The sequence below is a fragment of the Erigeron canadensis genome, chromosome 5 (genome assembly GCF_010389155.1).
Source record: "Erigeron canadensis isolate Cc75 chromosome 5, C_canadensis_v1, whole genome shotgun sequence".
In the NCBI taxonomy this organism is placed as follows: domain Eukaryota; kingdom Viridiplantae; phylum Streptophyta; class Magnoliopsida; order Asterales; family Asteraceae; genus Erigeron; species Erigeron canadensis.
In genome coordinates, this window is record NC_057765.1 from 34,931,437 (window position 1) to 34,951,952 (window position 20,516).

The 20,516-nt window shown below is 33.0% G+C and overlaps 3 protein-coding genes across 5 annotated transcripts; all 3 read left to right on the forward strand.

Moving 5' to 3' along the window:
* Nucleotides 1-1,184: 1,184 nt before the first annotated feature.
* Nucleotides 1,185-7,213, forward strand: LOC122601937 (probable protein phosphatase 2C 21). Its single transcript, XM_043774666.1, has 11 exons — nucleotides 1,185-1,378; nucleotides 2,017-2,140; nucleotides 2,326-2,389; nucleotides 2,585-2,693; nucleotides 3,085-3,238; nucleotides 3,717-3,842; nucleotides 4,843-4,966; nucleotides 5,140-5,216; nucleotides 5,453-5,505; nucleotides 5,749-5,803; nucleotides 6,782-7,213. Exons 2-11 carry the CDS (start codon nucleotides 2,024-2,026, stop codon nucleotides 6,980-6,982), a joined length of 1,080 nt encoding a protein of 359 aa, XP_043630601.1. The 5' UTR covers nucleotides 1,185-1,378; nucleotides 2,017-2,023; the 3' UTR covers nucleotides 6,983-7,213.
* Nucleotides 7,214-8,853: 1,640 nt separating this feature from the next.
* LOC122600487 (nuclear nucleic acid-binding protein C1D) lies at nucleotides 8,854-12,443 on the forward strand. Its single transcript, XM_043773209.1, has 6 exons — nucleotides 8,854-9,161; nucleotides 9,293-9,348; nucleotides 9,450-9,504; nucleotides 10,803-10,883; nucleotides 10,974-11,211; nucleotides 12,225-12,443. Coding segments are annotated over exons 1-6 (621 nt in total). The 5' UTR covers nucleotides 8,854-8,971; the 3' UTR covers nucleotides 12,226-12,443.
* A 1,961-nt stretch (nucleotides 12,444-14,404) lies between these two features.
* Nucleotides 14,405-20,221, forward strand: LOC122599068 (probable serine/threonine-protein kinase At1g54610). 3 transcript variants are annotated; one of them, XM_043771516.1, is made up of 8 exons: nucleotides 14,405-14,554; nucleotides 14,983-15,440; nucleotides 15,849-16,133; nucleotides 16,205-16,522; nucleotides 16,650-16,877; nucleotides 18,488-18,588; nucleotides 18,713-18,830; nucleotides 19,657-20,221. In XM_043771516.1, exons 2-8 carry the CDS (start codon nucleotides 15,042-15,044, stop codon nucleotides 19,915-19,917), a joined length of 1,710 nt encoding a protein of 569 aa, XP_043627451.1. In that variant the 5' UTR covers nucleotides 14,405-14,554; nucleotides 14,983-15,041; the 3' UTR covers nucleotides 19,918-20,221. The 3 variants fall into 3 exon arrangements, with proteins under 3 accessions (XP_043627451.1, XP_043627452.1, XP_043627453.1); XM_043771517.1 differs by having other exon boundaries at nucleotides 14,405-14,550; XM_043771518.1 differs by lacking the exon at nucleotides 14,405-14,554 and adding an exon at nucleotides 14,766-14,786.
* The last annotated feature ends 295 nt before the right edge of the window (nucleotides 20,222-20,516 follow it).

The window sequence follows — 20,516 nt, forward strand, 5'->3', positions numbered from 1 at the left end:
AAAGCACCGATAAAACAAACAAGTAAACAACCGAGCAACCTATTAGAACCGATTGAATCGGACCGACCGGTACAAATCTATTTTTCAAAACAATGAACAATACAAACGCAGTAATCCATTTATTTGGACAATTTAGTGTAGTCAAAATTTGAAAACATATGTCTATCCAATTAATGAATGATGTTTATGTGAACATACTTTAAACAAAATGATATGATATTGATATCTTATCAATTTATTTATCATTAAGAATTACTTTATTATTATCTTAATTTATTTGGTTTTATGATGAAAGTTCATTAAAAATCTATCATTTTTTATTTAATCTTAAAAGCAAATAGAATTAAATAGACGAACAATTTGTTATATGTTTTTATTTTATATGTTAAAAACATTTTGCTTATACTTTTAATGTGTGCTTAAGCTTATTAGCTTATGTAAGATTGTAAGCCCATTTTCATAAGTTTTATTTACCTAACTTACTTGACTTGTTTGAAAATCAATATATAAAATTATATAAGTTAATCCAAACATTAAGGCTGCATTCTTGAGTTATTTTATAATAGAAAGGAAAAGAAAAAGATGAGATAATTTGTTATTTTGCATTCTTAAGTTTTTTAAGTAAAAGAAAAGAATAGAAAAAGAAGTGAAATTTATTCCTTTTTAGTCAATAAGTTTTTTGTCCAATAATGGGCTGGAAGGGGCATAAAACAATTCAACATATTATCAAATTACTATTTTGTCCTTTAACACTTAAAAAGTGACATCAAATTATTTTAGTGACACCAAGTTATTTTTGTATTTTCCATTTATTTTATTTTATTTTATTTTATTTTTTTTCCTTTAACACTCAAAAATGCCTTTTATATTTACAATCTCATTTCTTATCTTATTATTTCTATTCCTTACAATTTTTTTCTTTTAGTTTTAAACTCAAGAATAGAGTGTAATAAACAACTTTTTAACTTATCAAAAATAAATGTCAATTTATTCTTAATTAAGCTAGCCCAAACATTAGCTTTTACAAAATTTTAGAGTCTCCTAACCCACCTATGTTGACCCATAGTCCAGATTGTAACACATGGTTCTTTGTAGATTCTTATCAACTGGTTTTTTAAAGTTTGACTAACAAGTCAAAGTGGATAAAAACTAGCAAATCAAATGGTTTTCCTTTTCCATTAATGAGATAACTACAACTTCACAAATCTGTCACTCACCTGCTCATAACCATCTTTACACACACTCATCACAAAACACACACAAACACTTTCATGTTATAATATCTTAATTTGTTAAATCAAATTCTTATCAAGATTTATTTTCTTGAAATTTCCCTTGAGCTGGGTCATTTGTTAAGCAAATTTATTGACAGTTTTGGGTAAGTTTCTGATCATAAGCTATTACTGTACACAATTCTAGATTAATTCAGGTTGTACCCATATTGGATTTGAATTCGGATCCGGGTTTGGTCCCAGATCTTTTTATTTATTTATTTATCTTTGTTGATTGGTTTAATTTTCTTGTTTATGTGCCTAATTTGTAGTTTGAGAACTTGGGTATTTTTTGTTTTCAAGATTTGATCATGAAACTTGATTAAAGTATTAAGCTTGGAATATTTTTTTTGTTGTATTGAAAATGTGGACCATGTTTGACTTTTTGTTGTTGGTGCTATAATTAGTTTAACAAGTTATATTTGGGATTCCTTTGCTTTAAAGAATAGTGCTTTCAATGAAATTTGACTTGTGTCAGTGATAAATGGGTAACCGGAAGTCTGTTTAGGTTATCGAGAAAGGACGAGTTTTTTTCGTTAGATGTATTTGGCATAACCAGGGTTATCCCCGTGGCCGTTTCAAATGAGTTAATTATTTTTGACAAATGTATACAACATCACAATACAAAATGACATATGGTTACTAATTATTATGAAGAGGGAAGATTACATGTTGGTTTATTATTGTACTTTCAAGAAGTTGATCGTGATTAGTGGTTGAACGGGTTATATTTGTTGTTTTTCAGTTAAAAAATGGGTACATATCTGAGTACTCCTAAAACAGAAAAGTTCTCTGAAGATGGTGAGAATGGAAGGGTTAGATACGGTTTATCATCTATGCAAGGGTGGCGTTCAACAATGGAAGACGCGGTGAGCAGATTCACGAGTTTAAGATATGATTTTTACTATTATATTTCGAATTTATAATTAGATGGAAAGATAATGACATGCTATGCCATCAATAATGTACATTAAAGAAACTTAAAGGAAATTTCTGCTAGGAGTTTTCTGTTTATGTGATCATTTAGTTTGAGCTTGGCTTTTTGGATTTTTAGCATGCTGCGGTTCCTGATCTGGACACGGAAACCTCTTTCTTTGGTGTATATGATGGCCATGGAGGTGTGTACCTAGTATTATATATAGTTTTTTGGTAGATGATAATTTAGTTAGTGCGCATTCATGTTATGTTAACATTTTTCAACAGATAATGTAATTGTGTCTAAAATTTTGAAGTTTGAATTTTTTTTATTTTATTTTAATAATTCGTCTTATCTTTAGTAGTTATTATTGCTGATTTTACTATATTAACATCAGGTAAAGTTGTTGCTAAGTTTTGTGCCAAGTTTCTTCATCAACAAGTGTTAAAGCATGAAGCTTATTCTACTGGGGATATTGAGACTTCCGTTCAAAAGGCATTTCTCAGGTTTCTTCAGTTTTCATCATATACTCATTTTGTTGTTATAAGGTCAAATTGCCAAAAGAAGGGGCAAGTAATTTCTGTTTTTACTATGACAATAGATGGAGTCGCTAATAAATTTGAAACAAATAAAGGGGTACCATTATAAACCAATGTAAACCACCAAATTTGAATAGTGTTTTACCCAGTTATTTGTTTTGAAATTTATTAGTGACCCCCTTATTTGTTTCAAATTGATCAATGACCCCTTTTATTGTCCTAAAATTAAGGTTACCACTTAATTGGGAAAATTGAAATTAACTGCCCCCTTTTTCGGCAATTTGTGCTTGCTATAATAAAAACGATATCACATTATGACTCATTTGATTTATGAATTAAATTCTGTTGTTTGGTGCAGAATGGATGAGATGATGCGTGGGCAGAGAGGGTGGAGGGAATTATCTGTTTTGGGAGATAAAATGAACAAGTTCTCTGGGGTTATTGAGAGTCTCATTTGGTCTCCAAAAGGAGGAGAAGCAAGTCATCAGCCAGATGATTGGGCTTTTGAGGAGGTACTGTTATACCCTTTGTGTCACCATTTTGAGTTTATGAATCAACTTGTGATATTTGAGTTGATGTTTTGGAATTTCTAATTAACCTTTACATCTGCACTTTGCATATTGATATTGATAGGTAAACCATCTATCGACTGTATATGTATATTGGGCAATAATAACTCTAGGATAATATGGAACACGCTAGATGTGTTTGAGCTATGTAACTATTTTTCCACTAGTTCACATCACACTTCTTTGTGGTTCAGTTAGTTGGTAGTGAATTCTATGATTCACAGTAATATGTACTTACCTAAAGTTCTCAAATGATTTCCAATTACTTTTCTAGCCCCCTTCGCAATCTATATCTATACATTCTATATAACTGTACTCCATCTCCCAGTCTGCTGGTCCATTATGTTTTCTATATGCTGTTTATCTCTCTCAATAGTTTCTATATATAATTTTATATACCATTTGTCTCGATTCCTTGCAGGGCCCACATTCCGATTTCACAGGGCCGACATCTGGATGTACATCATGTGTTGCAATCATGAGGAGCAATCAACTGATTGTTGCAAATGCTGGCGACTCTCGTTGTGTAATATCCAGGAAGGGGGAGGTAATATCATCTGACGTGTCTAATTCAAAATTTTTTTGGCTTGAAGTGTACCCATAGATATCATATTATATGCCATGGGTAGATTTTTTTCCATCACACTATGTGCGTAAGTAGATTAACATATTAAAATACTAGGAATCACTCAGAAAATAGAATATGGCCAACATATACATTTAGCATTCTGAATTAGTTATAAAGATTGTTCTGGTATGTGGCCAACATATACCCCAAGATACTTTTTCAAAGAGTATCTTGGCTGTAGCATAACGTACCTAGAAATATCCAATAGGAGCACAGGGGTGTTTGTTAACTAGGCATAAATCTACTTATCAAACTTGCAGTGCCAGTTAGAGGTGTTTGTACACGGGAGGATGGGCCATATATGATTACAAGATTTATAGCATTGCAATTGCAATTATTAATTATAAGCCTCATGATCTAGCAATGGTCATTACTACGATATGAATTTTGAAACACCCAGTTAATTGGGAATATGCAAACATCACCAAATATGTTTTAGGAAGCTTTCAAATCTTTGAGAATATGGGCTGTTTTTCTAGCAATGACATGATGGATCCGGCTGAAGATCTACTGTATATTGCAACACCAATCTAAAATATACAATGCACATTGTTTTTAACAAACTTTCAAAACCTTGCAGTGTTGTTCTCGGGACAACCGTATATTTTCTCCTTCTTAGAAACCTAGATCCTAGATTGAATTTAAACCACAATGAAAATTAAATAAGTAATGAGAAGATATATATACTATTGTACATTTTGGCATAACATATGATTCAAAGTCAAATGTGAAGTATTCCTTAGAGTCATCACAACAAATTTTATGTCTGGAAAGTAAACCTAATTTTTCACATAAGAACATACCTACTCGATTATACGATATGGGGCACTTCATAGTTCTGTGTTGATGATCCCAAGTTTAACATGGATCGTCATCCCGAACTCTGTAACTGGCCCTGATTATGGTTTCCATCTTACAGGCATACAATCTTTCTCGAGATCACAAGCCAGGGCTTGATATTGAGAGGGAGAGGATACTAAAAGCAGGTGGATTCATTCATGCAGGCCGAGTTAACGGGAGTCTCAATCTTACCAGAGCTATAGGTACTCTATATGTTTCACCATGAAAGTATTTGCTACTTTTTTTTCATTGTTATTTATTGTCTTGTACTGTTGTCCCTTACATGGATATTGTCTCTGTGTGTGAGACAGAGAGAAAAAGAGGGGAGGGAGGGAGATATTCTGTATATCATTGATAAATAGTGATGGTTTTGCAGGTGACATGGAATTTAAGCAGAACAAGTTTTTGACTCCTGAAAAGCAGATAGTTACGGCCAATCCTGATGTTAACATCGTAAGTCCCTTCTACCTTTCTTTAAAGCGACTCTTTTTCTTTCTTTCATTTACTATATATATACACTAAAGTTGTTTATATCATTTCTCTTTGGGTGATATTATTATTAATTATCCTACAATATGAATTGAAGTGCGAGTAATTGTTTATGAATGCATTGCTCTCTTGCTTCAACAGTTCAACGTATTCTTAGTGGTTTGTGCTTGATATGATTTTAAATTTCTGATTTTGATTAGGTCGAGCTATGTGATGATGATGATTTTATGGTGCTGGCATGTGACGGTATCTGGTAAGGAGTCTTTTCTTTCTCAACTAATTTAATCATGCAACTAGAAAACTGTACAAGCTTCATGTCCTAGTGGTTTTTGTTCCTTTTTTTGGTATTGACAATGATTCGCCATTGTTTGATCACATGAAGAATTACCTCCCTGTACCTTGCAACCATTTGCTCTGTTGTGCTGCAAGTACTCTGAATAATTTTGGATCTTATATCATTGCTGAATCACCAAGTCATTAACTTTCATTTGTTCAGGGATTGCATGTCAAGCCAACAATTAGTTGATTTCATTCATGAACAATTGAAATCGGTAAGTATGAGATGTCTCATGATACCTTCAAGTTGGAGTGTTTTCATCTTGTATATTTATAGTGAACAATGTGTAAGAGGTGCATGTGGGCTGCTTGGGTGGCAGGTCAAAAGGTAACCCTTAGTACATGCCGAGTAGGGCTGGTCCATCCCACAAATATTTTCCCAGTGTTAATAAGTAGTTAATGTGTTAACTAACTACTAAAACTATATTGTTATAATTTCAAAGTTGAAAAAAAACGTGGTTTTCATTTTGAGTTGAGGTAGAATCTCTATCCATATGGAGTACGAGGCTACGAAAACGATAACTACTTAAACGGAATATTTAAAACAGGATTTATGGAATTTTTTATACTACATTTTTTTACTCTTAAACACAACAATTTCATCATCTGAATTTGTTTTTTACACAAGACATGTATATGCATCTGAATACATTGTAGATAACTTTCAACCCATTGGACCCATTTCTTTTTTAGTTGATAGTTGCATGACCGAAAGGTGGCAGTTTCAACCCATTTACTCAGGGATGATCCAAATTGGGTTATGGACTTGTGGTTTATCTTTAACGGGCTAAATGAGTGTAATTAACCTATAGCTAAAAGCCAAATGGGTCAAACCGGTTGAAAGTTCTCCAGCGTGTAATCTTTATGCTGACAAAGTCGCCTAAGTTGTGATAGCGTAGTTTTGTTATGACACTGAAACATTAACAGTTTTTTTTAGTGGAAAAGGACAAGTATGCTTGTTCTTGACCCCAAAACAACTCTGTTTCCATCCATACCCATTTTGACCCATTACCCAACCTGCCCATACTTGAAAAGTGTGCTTAGAAGACGATGGTTTTTAAATCATTAACATGGTCTTAGTTTTTTTGTCCTGACAATCTCTTATTGTTTTAAACTAGTAATTCTAGTTTTTTGTCTTGACAATCTTTCAGTGTTTTAAAGTAGTAATTGTAACTCTTAGAACTTATGTACAGGAAAGTAAACTTTCAACAATATGTGAGAGAGTCTTCGATAAATGTTTAGCACCATCAACTTCTACAGGAGAAGGATGTGACAACATGACCATGATCTTGGTGCAATTCAAAAAGCCAATTCAGCCGTGCACTACTACAGAAAATGAAGATGTAGAAGAGGTAGACAGTAAACTAAAAACCGTTGCAATTGAATCAAGCTAAGTCTAAGTTCGAAGGACAAGTCATACTTGGTACATATTGTTGGTACAAGTCAAACTGCGAAAAATAGTAGTCTTATAGTTTCTTTTTTTTTTTTTTTTTTTTTTTTTTATTACAATTCTCTCTTCAGTTTGATTGTAAAGAAAATTTCATTTCATTTTATATGCTGTTAGTAAGGATGATTTACTTGAGAAGTTAATAGCACCTGTTAGCTTGAGTAGGCAGGTATTTTGAGTTTGGCTTTTGTATCAAGATTGTGTGATGTGCTTGATTTTACCTTAATAAGTTAAGTATCAGATCTTTTCAAGTCAAAACTGCAAAATGGTTATGGAACCGAACTTGTTTAAATCGTTCTATTGATAGCCAAGTTTTGGTCTAGACAAGCGTTTTAGTCCAATGTGAAGTGTGCATACCCGGGCTTAGTCGATTTTTTTAGAAGAGATAATTGAACCGGAGAGATGCTTTTTTGAAAACGTTGAAAGAGAGATCCAAGTTGAGCGTACAGTGGTTTGACTCATGGTCTTGTCAACGTGCACAAAACTTTGATTTTTGAGTTCAGCGAGTTTTATCAATCATACAGTGTTTTAATTTAATCAAAAAAACAATGATTACAAAATATCAATTCTCAAATCAATATTTGTGCTATCAACATCCTTTTGCTCTTTCTAACAGATCATCCATATAACAATGCTAAAATCAATGTATAACTTTTAACATAGTTAATGAATAAATCAAAACACAAATATAATAAATTCTATATTCTAAAAAAGAATTAGTAAATAAATATGTAAAATAAACAATAAATAAGAATTTTTTTTTTTTGAACGGGTATACAACATCAGGGAAACCTCACCATATAACGGTGAAACTTTGCACGTACCTCAGACAACGAGATATTGCCTATGGGCCGTTACAAGTATTCGGAGGGAAAAATCCCAAAGTTTTGTCATCCATAAGAATCGAACTCAAGACCTTGGGTAAAACCGGAAGTCCCTTGCGCAAATAAATAAATAAATATGTGAATAAATCATTTCTTCCACTCATCATTTTCAGGGATAATGAGCCTCTAACTCATACGTGTATAGTATCTTGTATCGTTTTCGAAACTTCTTTTTATTATTATTATAATATGTGTGACATAATCGATGTATCCAGTAGTTATTTCTAAACATTTATTTTAAATTTTTTATGTGATTTAATTTATATTAATTAAACCACTTAGTCTTAGATAAGTGGCCACCTGGGACCTTCTTTGGGGGTTCCTGGGGAGAGGATGTTGGTTAGGAGACCTGAGATCGAATCTCAATTCCCTATCGTCTTGGGCATTTACCTCTTCGGACGCGTGCGAGCAGTGTTATCGCACCCTTGGTCTCTAGGGGTGCATTCGTGTTCCAACTGCTAACATACTGTCCGCTTGGATGTCACTGCAGGGGTTCGAACCACTAACAAACTAACACGTTGTTCTAAAAAAATTTATATCAATTAATTTTTACCTTTATTTATTTTCTATACTCATTAAAAATTATGTGTGTTGAAAAGTTTACAAATGTGGGACATGCAATTTTATCCTTCCACTTATAATAAAACATAAATATCTCTATTCTCTTTATCTCTCTATCAAAACAATGTATCAAAACAACACACACTCTCTTTATTTCCGTCAATAAACACCGCCGTCATCCAACAACACCAACACCCCGGCCACCTTCGTTTACGATATCCACCGCTACGCGCAGGTACCATGCTCGTATATTTAGAAGCAATGTGACAATTGATTGTGTTTAAAATTTTGAACTTATAGGACTTAATCTTAAAATAAAAGTATATATAAATAAATAAGAAATTTAAAATTATCACACCTCTTCAATAATTTGTCAAAAACAGAAAAAGACCTAATTCGCTGAACCCCTGCAACTTTACATCACCAGAATTTAGCGGCCACACTTTGTTAACATTATTTTATATACTCTGCAACTGAAACAAAGAAAGAAAATGGCAGGGGTCATTCCTGAATCAGCCATTGAAGCAGTTAATCGAACTTTAAACAATTTCAAAGATTTCCAAACTCATTTTTCTGATTTCTTGCCCCTTTGTGAACCTGACACTCTTTCTGAATTACACCCTCTTCAACGTGCTCAATCTTTACTCTTGCTTGCCAAAGCTACCACTACACTCTTTACATGTAAATATAAATATATATCTATATATTTATCTATATCTATAAATCTTTATGTGTACTTATACAAGATACTTATAGGGTTTCTTTATTTTTATTATATTTTGATAAAGTTTGTATCTTTTTTTGTTTTCAAGTGAAGCTGCGTTGTACTGGTGTTGACCCAGATGACCATCCTGTCAGTTCAGAACTTGTAGGTCATTTTACATAATTATATATATAATTTTATTTTGTAGTTTTCGTGGGGTTGTTGAAAATGTTGATAAAAGTCTTAATTTTTTTTGGTGAATTTAGGAGAGATTGAAGTTGTATCAAGAAAAGCTGGATAGGTGCATAGACTTGAGCAAGGGTAATTTTATTTAGTTTTTGGTAGATTATTGTGGTTTGATTTTAGGTTTTTGAAGCTACTGGGTATAAAAAGGTTGGAACTTCTAAGATTTTGATGCTTATTTTGAAAACTGGTTATATGTTTATTGCATTTCGATACGACAGATAAGCTGTTTTAATTGTTTCTATAAAAGCAAATGTTTATTATTTTCTGTTTACTTTAGAGTGAAATCAGCTGTTTCGATATGCAGTTTGAGAGTTTAGTTTTAGTAATTTCTTGTAGTTTAATTTTTTTTTTAAAATTCGATAAGTAGTTTTTTTTTTTTAAATTTTAGTAATTTCTTGTAGTTTAATTTTAGTTTTTTGAAGTTTAAAGCTACTGGATATAAAAAGGTTGGAACTTTTGGGCTTTGATGCTTACTTTGAAAACTGCTTATATGTTTATTGCATTTCGATACGACAGATAAGCTGTTTTAATTGTTTCGATAGAAGCAAAATGTTTATTAATATCTGTTTACTTATGGAGTGAAATAAGCTGTTTCGATAAGCAGTTTGAGAGTTTTTTATTCAAACTACTTTTCTGATTAAGACTAGTGTTACTTGAACAAAATGACCAAACATTGAAACAACTGCATCTTTCATTACTGTGTTTGTTGAATCCAAACATTATCTTCTGCATTGCGTTTTGTTACAGCTGATTATGTGCTTTTACTTATTTCAATTTTCAAAGGCATAAGCAGTTTCCATCCATATGCAATCCCAGATACTGTTTGAATGATCAGCGTCAGGGAATCAGTTATTATAAAATGGTAGGCATGAGATAGTGGTTGGACGCCTTCTTTGGTTACTTGAGTTTTCATAACCACTTACAATAATGTCAAGTGTTTTGGCAAATTCTGATAGTAACATATAAATTTAGAGTATTAGTATGTTGCAGCTTATTAATCCATTTATTATAACATTATAGTATCTTAAGATACTCTATAGAACTCACTCCTTTTATGCACAACCTACTTGAGAGTTCCAGCAGCCTCTCTACCTTGAGGTAGGGGTATTGCCAACGACATCATATCTTCCCCATGCCTTGCACTTTAGTGCGGTTGGGTATAGTTGTTGTATTGTTGCAGCTAATTATTGCCCAGTATGTGACCCCTATATCTTAGATAATAAAATGATTCATCCAAACATTAGAAGCTGATTATTTTGATTTTAATTGGCAACAATCAGATATACCCTCATAATAGTTTGCATGTGCTAAGTTTTAGAATTATTTGTTGAGATTATATATTTAAGCTTTATATTTCAAATGACTACATGCAGCTCCCTTGCGACCTTCAGCGACTTTAAACTACCAGGCAGCAACCCGTTTCATTGAGCATTCATTGCCTGACCTTACCAGTGGTAAGCGGCCTGTAGCTTATTTATAAAAAGAATTTGTTATAGCATTCAATAGTTTGATTTTACTGCAACGTTATTTGCATAAAATAACAGACCAAAAGAAGAATATGAGAGAAATCAGTAGACGGGAGAGGGTAAATCGTGGCCATTCCGAAGGACATGTTAGTAAGAGGAGAAAGTATCTATCATCTAATAAAACTTCTGTAAAGACTGCTGCTCAGGAGTTTCTTGAAAAAGCAACTCGTGAGCTACTTGGTGATGAGAAAAGTTCCTTCAAGGGGCCTTTAAGGCCTCAAGATTCAGATGGAGATGACATGTCAACTGAAAATTAGTAAGCGTGATTTCCTATGCATTTACTCTTGGATTATTACATCTAACATTTTGTTTATATTGTTGATTAATGTTCTGCATATCCAGAGACAATTTAGTTTTGGTATAGTAAAACAATGAGATTTGATGTTGGATGTATCATAGACAAGTGTAATATAATTTAGTTTTGGTATAATAAACTTTAATAACTTAAAACGAACATTTCAACTCTCTCTAAGTCTCTATGGTTTAGTGCCAAGTGTAATATAATTGTTTGATTAGTGTTTTAAGATGATGGAAATTACTATTTAAATGACAATATTTAAAAATGTCAAATGAAAAGAGAATTATGTAACTTCATTACAACAGACCACAAATCTTTTTTCTTAATTGTTGATTTATGTGGCCGTTCTAAAAAAAAAAATTGTTGATTTATGTGGAAGATCTTGTTTGTTAGATTTCAAGATAGCTAAGGGCTTGTATCATAAAACCTGTAGAGGATATAAATATTAGAGAAAATGAACATTGGCCAATCAATTTGTAAAATCGTAAGATTTGAGGCATATACCTTTTGAAACAGAAGTGGAAACTTCGCTAGCTGAAGATGTGGAAATTAAGTAAACAAAATGACTATTTTAGTATTTTGATCTTGGATATAGAAGATTCGAAATTTAGACATAATACCACTTATTGTAGCTTGATTATAATTCAGTGAAACATAACATCTTTGACACTAAACAACAGACACCATAAACGATTAAACTCAAAAAGTGAGCAGGCTTGCAAATGACTGTGTTAAGTTTATTATTACATATAATTATGTTTACGATAGTTATGCATGCCAGAGAAATATCATGTAAATCTGTGGTATGATTCATGAGAGATATTGCTCTGAGCATGGCTTCCTTATGTCTTCTTCATCACATTTGTTAAACTTTCATATTTCTGATATTGTGTTGCTATGAAAATGTTTGAATTTTTTTTCTTGTTTCCTTCTTTAATAACTTTTCTTATACCATCTATTATTTTGTGCAGGATGCCATGGCTGCGCCTTGCAGTACATATTCCGCATGTTGTTTCGAATCCCCTCTTTGTTTCTTAGGTAGGTTTTTAGTAAGTTTGCATTGTAGTACACTATGTATGTCTATTATGATTTATGTAATAGGATTTTGTGTTACAAAATGGTTTCATAGTGTTAAAAGGGCGATTCGATATTGAAAGTAATAAACTAATGACCAGGCTGGGTTGATTCAAGTATTTCGTCTAAGGGTCAACCCTAACAGAAGCTGTTAAAGTAGTGGTAGGACTAGGAGGGCTGGGTTGGTAGTTAATTTTGACCTTTTTTTGCTTTGAAAGGTCAGGTGAGTTAGACTGTTTGGTCCACTTAATTTAGTGGCTGCATCTTTTTGTTTCTATTCAAGTACGTGAATCAGAAACAGTATTTTTGTTATATTTTTTTTCTAGATCAACTACTTTCTCTTATACGTGTAAACGTGAAATATTTAAGTAAGCGAGATGATAAAATATTTACAAATGGCAAAACTGGTGAGTAGACAAACCAAGTATAATGTGTAAACATGTATCTACCGAGCCGCGCTGACCTGAAAACTCCCTTAGATGACATTATTTGATGCAGTCAGTCGACTTGAACAATCCACACCCATCATATGTATTGGTTATATTAATACGGATGCATATAGCAAGATTACAAATACAGTCACTTTAGATGACATGAAGCAAGATTACCAATACAGTCACTTTAGATGACTATTGAAGGAAAGCTATATACAAAGCTGAAGTTGTATGGAGTATCATTCAATACACAAAACCAAAGTGTTTTCTATTCAAGTTAGATAGTAAATCAAGGTCTAGTTGTGTCACGATGATTTCCCAAGGCCTTGTCACCAAGAAATCTAATTGCAACGCTACACTGGTTATTATTATTATTATTATTTTTTAAAACGACAACAATATTATTACAACAATAGCGACGAACTAGCGAGACACTAGTTCGGTTTTACGCTGATTATTGTTTTACGCCTGTTATAACTACACACACAATTAACAATAAAATACTTAGTAAAAAGTCAACCACCAATAAGGTGACTTAATGGTTAGGTGTTATGTTTACTTATAAGATGTGGCAGGTTTGAAACTACTAAGATAAACATCTTGAGGGTGCTTAGAAAAATGTTTAAGAAACGGAAACATGAATATTCTGGTTAGATAACATACATTTGAGTAAAAAAATGTTACCATCAAAGAACCTCAGAATAATTAACTTTTTTTTTTTCTTCAAGTAACATGTCAACTAAACAATCTAATATATGTGCAAATAATTTAATCACATGCCAAAAGCTGCATGTGACATTTTAGTTCTAAGTATTGATTAGGTAACTAAAAAGTATATTGTTTTGGATTACTAATGTTTTGGACACTTTTAATCAGTATATTGCTTGTATATATCGTTAAAATATATTTTGTATCTTATAAAATTAAGATAGTAAAATGATCCACAATTCAAATATTTTCATAAAATTTATTATGCTCAAAAAGACCACTTGAACTACATGTTTTAAATATACAATAAATGTTTATACCGTGAGAATTATGTTAAGTAATAGGGTGCTTATGTGACAAAATATATTGTTTTACAAACCTTAATTGTTCCCCCTTTTCCTAAAAGTGTGTCACTTGCTTTTGTGCTGTTCAAACCTCAAATATTGATATTTACTTTTCTTTTTGTGAAATCTTCAAACCAAATTTATTTATTTAAAATTTTAACTATAAACTATCCTCTTTACGTGACAATCTATTTTCCACCATAACATAACATATAAGTATAAGTATTCTGTTTAAAAAAACATTTTACATATTCCATTATTATTAAAGTACTGTTTTAAATTATATAATTTTTAAATGATGATGTATTGGCGTATTGCTTTTAGGACTATTTTATCATTTTATGCCAATTCTCACCACAAATGATATGTATTTCAAGTCATCCATGTCTTCTATATAAGGATAATTTTTTTAAAAAAAAAATATTTCACAAATGAAAGCTTTATTAATTATATCTATAATATCTACTATATCCATTTTAATGTATAATTGTTTTAGACATCTTTTTTGGACAGAACTAGAATATATTTTGTGTATGTGTTTATTTTAGACTTTATTAGATACACAACATTGTATGTATTTCTTTGAACATTTGTATGTTGAGGTTATACAAAGTGCAAAAACATACTATTCCACTAGACCAGTTCAGTGTTTGAAAGAGGGAACACAATACTACATAAAAACAGATCAAACTCTATTTCATTGTCTCCACAAATCTCTTGCAAACAAGTCATCATGGGTCAGTAAGTTACTTACAAATCCATCTTCTATTTATTTAGATCTTATATATAAATACTCACACTTGGTGTTTTTCAAAAGCAACAAATTAAAGTTTCTTGTTTTATTGTTACTTTTGTTTTTGTTCATGTTTGACCACTATAATATAAGTCTATATATACATATATAACTTATATAAAGCTTTAAACTTGTGAATGATTGCTGCCCCTGCTTTGTTAAGCACTAAAGATAAATAAAGTCAGGGTTTTTCTGTATCTTTATCAAAACCCCATTATTTCCCTTCATTTATTGCTGCTGTTATTGTATATTATACTGTCTTTTTTGTGTTTTTATTGTTAATTATTCAGGTGGGTGTGTTTTTTTTCACAAGAGATTATTAGGCACAGATTTGATTTTTTTTTTTTGTTGGTTTTGTTTTGTGTGTTTTTCTTAGGGTGTGTGATTGGAACTAGCTAATAAAATGTCATGAGAAATGAGGGTTAGGGATAGATCATGGGGTGTGTGTTTGGAAGAGAGATTTCGTCTTCTGGGCCACCGAGTTCTGAGATTGTTGTAGATAAAAGAAGAGATAGAGATAGAGACAGGGATTCGAATGTCGAGTCTGGGAGAAAAGAAAAGGCTTTAGTAGTGAACCCTGATAGTAGTAATAATGAGGGTCAGGAATCGCAAAATGGCGCGGTGGTGAAAAAGGGTGGTGAAAAAGATGGGAGTGTGAGGCAAAGAGGAGAGAGAAGGCGGTCGAGACCTAATCCGAGATTGAGTAATCCAACCAAGAATATTCATGGTGAACAAGTGGCTGCTGGCTGGCCAGCTTGGTTGTCTGCTGTTGCCGGTGAGGCGATCAATGGCTGGATTCCGAGAAGGGCTGATACTTTTGAGAAAATTGATAAGGTCAGTAGTGATGATTGGTTTTTTGATTTTATCCATGTCTCGTATATTGCTGTTAGAGCAAAATTGGTTGATATCGTGATCTGTGCAGGCTTGATTTAATGGTGGCATAAGAATTTAAGTGTGTTTGGATTTTTGTTTTGGAAGTGATTATGTAATATAAAATAACCAGAATCACTTAATCAGAAGCATAATCTGTATCTGAATATTATAAACTGAATAGTAATCCCTAAATGCAAATACAATCTCGTTGTTTTGTCACATTTTGCGATTTCTAAAAGTCTGCTTGTTAATAGCTGGTTTTAGTATCTTAGTTTTGTTATATACTGAATTTTCTAGTGTTCATTGATTGTGCTATATTTTTTTTATATTTTTTTGATTGTGCTATATTTGTTTTAATGTTGTAATTAGATTGGGCAAGGCACATACAGTAACGTGTACAAAGCTAAGGATACTATGACAGGAAAAATAGTTGCATTGAAGAAGGTCCGGTTTGATAATTTGGAGCCTGAGAGTGTGAAATTTATGGCCAGAGAGATTTTGATATTACGTCGTTTAGATCATCCCAATGTTGTGAAATTGGAAGGGTTGGTGACATCAAGAATGTCTTGTAGTTTGTATCTTGTTTTCGAGTACATGGAGCATGATTTGGCTGGTCTTGCTGCTAGTCCTACAATCAAGTTTACCGAGCCTCAAGTTAGTATTATATTTATCAGGGTTAAATAATCTATTGTTTTCTTTGTGTTAACCATCTATGAATATGTTAGGTCAAGTGTTACATGCATCAAATCTTGTCTGGGCTTGAACACTGTCACAATCGTCATGTGTTGCATCGGGATATTAAGGGTTCAAATCTTCTTCTTGATAATGATGGAAGTTTAAAAATTGCTGATTTCGGTTTGGCCACCTTTTTTGATCCTAATCACAAGCAGCCAATGACTAGCCGGGTCGTTACATTATGGTATAGACCACCCGAGCTTCTTCTTGGCGCCACTGATTATGGTGTAGGCATTGATCTCTGGAGTGCAGGGTGCATTTTAGCAGAGTTATTGGCTGGGAAGCCTATCATGCCCGGTCGTACAGAGGCAAGTTACAATCTCTCCATATATATTTAAATTGACTTTTACTTTATTTTTTTAATGGTTTTTGTGTATTTATCAATAATTATTATTTTGGGAGAAGTATAAAGTGTTACTATTTTCATGCAAACAGGTAGAGCAGCTTCATAAGATTTTTAAGTTATGTGGCTCTCCTTCTGATGAATATTGGAAAAAGTCCAAGCTCCCACATGCAACCATATTTAAGCCCCAACAGGCATACAAACGGTGCATAGCAGAAACATTTAAAAATTTCCCATCATCATCATTGCCATTGATTGATACCCTTCTTGCCATTGATCCTGCAGACCGTCAAACTGCAACAGCTGCTTTGAGAAGTGAAGTAAGCATCTAAATCCAAACTCGAGTTCATTTACATCCAAACATTATAAGTTCATAGTTATTAGGATTTTGGTTTTGATTTTGTTTGGATCCCGGAAATTTGGGATCTCCTTAGGATTAGGAGAATCAGATGAGGCTAGCAGCCCTTTTCTTTTTCTTACATGTTTTCTTCTGGGGTCTTAAATCATTGAAATTTTCTATCAGGCAGCTCCATAAGCCATGTCTATATGTAATGGAACTCATGTTATGAGTTTCAGTACTATGACATATCAAGTGTCTTGCTTGTCTTGCTTGTCTTGAATTTAGTTCTTACCAGTGTATCAGGCAATCTACATTGAGGCTGAACATGCAGGATTAAAGACAGATCCCTTTAGTTTCTTTTTTTCAATTTCATCGATTGTTGTTAAACTTTAACTCTTTAAGCTACACATTTACCTTCCTTTCAATCGAAAACTACTCACGTTACTCTCGAGTTATGTCCAGTGGCATCATAAATCATACATAATTGATGGTTTAATATCAATGTTAACCAAACTTACACCAACTTCATTAGAATTTTACGCCATTGTTGTGAAATACATTAGGTTCATCGAACACAACTTAAAGGCCTTGCCTTTGTCTCAAGCTCATCGGCTTCGATGATATGTGTATACATTGGCCTTTAGGAGCACAGGCATATGACACACAAGAAATTTTGAATGCGGATATGTTCTGTCGTTTTTAAACTACCAAAAAGATTGTCATGGGCCTGTTAATCTATATAAAACAGGGCAGTTATCTCCTTTCTCTCTGATATATAAGATTGGATATAAATTTACAGAAAGTTGAATAGTCAAAGCTAAGGTCATCGACTTACCTCATGGACCTCTCTACGTCTCCTGGTCTATGTTTCGCATGCCATTTCAGCTTTGTTTTGTCTCTTCTTGATTATGAATATTTTTATGAGACTAGTGTTAGTGGTTGATCTACATGGGGTGAAGCTTAACTGATGGACTCTTTTATTGAGTGTATAATCATATATATTGCTCTCTATGGAAGTTTCCACTTTCCACCGTCAACGTTTTTCTAATTTTAGGAACACACATGCTAGCAGTTGAACCGAGCGTTTTTGTAGTTGTTGAGGCCTTTAAAGTTGTAACAATGGATTTATTTAAGAACCATTATGAACATACATTGCTCTTATGTAGTCACAGTTTCTTTTGTAAATTGTCCTTGTTATTGTGTCTCTTACTTTACTATCTGTCATTTTCGTTAAGCCACAGTATATTCATATCCTTCACTGGTAATTAGTGTACTACTCTTTAGTACCAATTTAGGTACTTAACACCTCTTAAATTTGTGAATTCACGCGCTTGGGTGGAAGTACTTTGAGATGATCTTTTTCCTTTCATCTTTTGGGTTTTGAAAATGGGTGAAAAGGATTTCATCTGAACACTTCAGAAATAAAAGTGAGAAGTGGTAGATTTACATGAGCAATACCACATTACTTGGATTGTGTTCCTTTCTTGTAGTGGAATGCATCTTATATTAACCATATATGAATTAATCAACAAAGGTATTCCCCGAGCACATGGTGTTGATTAGTAAAATCTAGCATGTATTATTTTGCAGTTTTTTATGACAAAACCTTATGCTTGTGACCCTTCAAGCCTTCCAAAATATCCACCGACCAAGGAGATGGATGCCAAACTACGTGATGAAGAAGCGAGAAGGTATTCAATGTGCTTTTTCCTTTTCTAATGCAAAAAATTCACTTGGTTAAATAATCAAATAATTTTGACATCTTTAAATTATTTAGCTTGTTAACAATCTCAAATGTGAATATGTATTTGGTAGGTTGCGAGCTGCTGGTAGAACCAATGCTGATGGAGTGAAGAAGACTCGCACACGTGAAAGACCTGCACGGGCTATGCCTGCTCCAGAAGCCAATGCTGAGCTGCAAGCAAACATTGATGTATGACAGATAAGCTTAGTTTACTGCTATAGTTAGATGTTGCAGTGTTCATTGGTACATATTATAGATTTTTTTCTGTCACTTTTTAGATGTTTCATCCGTCTGAGTTTGATGTTTTATCTTCTGGGTTAGAGGTTAATTAGAGCGTTGACCACCACATTTGGCAAAATCAAAGGGGACAAAATGGGTGTAAAATGTGTTGGATTAATATCTAGTCTGTTTGGATAAATTAATAAAAGTTTGTAGTCTGTTTGAAAGTTGGGGACGTCGTAGCTTTTAAAATAGAAAGATGGAGGGGTTTAGGTAATGGGTCAAAAGTGATTCTGATTTCTGATCAAACTGGGTGTGGGTCGAAATGGTTTATTCTGAAGAATTGTTGGTTTGTTTAACATGTTTTAAAAAATCTAAGTAGGTTCTGTAAATGGTTAAGTATTTTAAATAACACTGAAAACATTTTTGATTAAATAGTCTTAGGAGGATTTATGCGTTTGTTGTATTTATTTTGGAGAGGCAAATATCAACACCACATATAATTATTCACACATTTGTCCACAATGGGGACTTTAACCCCAGCTCTTGATGGGCCAACACACTTACTGCTAGGCTAAGCCCTTTGGTGGCTTTATGCATTAAAATGCACTTTTTTGACTTTCAATCCGTTCCCTATTTATCTACATTATTTCTATTTGACATCTTTGAGATCAAACAAAATTCGAAAAGATTCATAAGTAAATAGGTGAAAAATGCCACCTCTGCTAGTCTGTTGCTATATACTTCTATACACCTTTTCCAAACTGATAATCTTTTGAATCTGTTACCTTTACAGAGACGGCGGTTAATTACACATGCTAATGCAAAGAGCAAAAGTGAGAAATTTCCTCCACCCCATCAGGATGGCACACTGGGTTACCCATTGGGTTCTTCACATCACATGGATCCAACTTTTGATCCTCCAGATGTCCCGTTTAGTTCCAATTTTTCATATGCCAAACCACCTATCCAGACATGGTCTGGTCCTTTGGCTGAGCCTGCTCCTACAGGTCGTTCACGCAGAAAAAAACACGATTCATCTTCAAAGCATAACTAGACTTTTCGTGTGGTCAAACCCACTTGATACAGAAGGCTGGATATGTTGCTGGACCGAAAAAGCATGCCGGGTTACCCTTTTACATGTAGAATGCAGAGGTAAAGTATTTTGTTCGAGTTTCTTGTTCAATTCTTAATTTATGGGATGGCGAGAAAGCTCCTTTCGAGTACTGTACATGTTCATCTTTTTTGCCTTTTTGTGTTGGAACAACTCTGGGTAGGTTAATTAAACATACAACTATTGAACAAATGCTCGAATATTCAACTATATTAATCGCAATGTGCTATTTTTAAGCTATTGTCAACCGATTTGTTTACTTAAACTATATTTGTATATTATGTTCATTGGATTCTCATTGTAATGTTTGAATTAAGTTTTGAGTGATACTTCGATAGTCAAAACATGTTGATTTATTACTGGAAATAACCAATAGTACTAAAATCACCAACATAAAAACCCCTCACCCATAATCTTCATCAAACATATTACATCTCTATTTATACAATCTGGACCATCACCATTAAACACCTAGTGGACCACTAAAATAATAAATATGGTGCAAGAAAATAGATGCAATAGTCAAATCATGAACACCTTAA

Coding starts and splice junctions, on each gene's coding strand:
- LOC122599068 (XM_043771516.1), top strand. CDS start 15,042: ATGGGGTGTGTGTTTGGAAGAGAGATTTCGTCTTCTGGGCCACCGAGT. Junction 16,878..18,487: donor CAGCTGCTTTGAGAAGTGAA/GTAAGCATCTAA, acceptor ATTATTTTGCAG/TTTTTTATGACAAAACCTTA. Junction 18,589..18,712: donor CGTGATGAAGAAGCGAGAAG/GTATTCAATGTG, acceptor TGTATTTGGTAG/GTTGCGAGCTGCTGGTAGAA.
- LOC122601937 (XM_043774666.1), top strand. CDS start 2,024: ATGGGTACATATCTGAGTACTCCTAAAACAGAAAAGTTCTCTGAAGAT. Junction 2,390..2,584: donor TGTATATGATGGCCATGGAG/GTGTGTACCTAG, acceptor TATTAACATCAG/GTAAAGTTGTTGCTAAGTTT. Junction 5,506..5,748: donor CTGGCATGTGACGGTATCTG/GTAAGGAGTCTT, acceptor TCATTTGTTCAG/GGATTGCATGTCAAGCCAAC.
- LOC122600487 (XM_043773209.1), top strand. CDS start 8,972: ATGGCAGGGGTCATTCCTGAATCAGCCATTGAAGCAGTTAATCGAACT. Junction 9,162..9,292: donor TACCACTACACTCTTTACAT/GTAAATATAAAT, acceptor TTTGTTTTCAAG/TGAAGCTGCGTTGTACTGGT. Junction 9,505..10,802: donor GTGCATAGACTTGAGCAAGG/GTAATTTTATTT, acceptor GACTACATGCAG/CTCCCTTGCGACCTTCAGCG.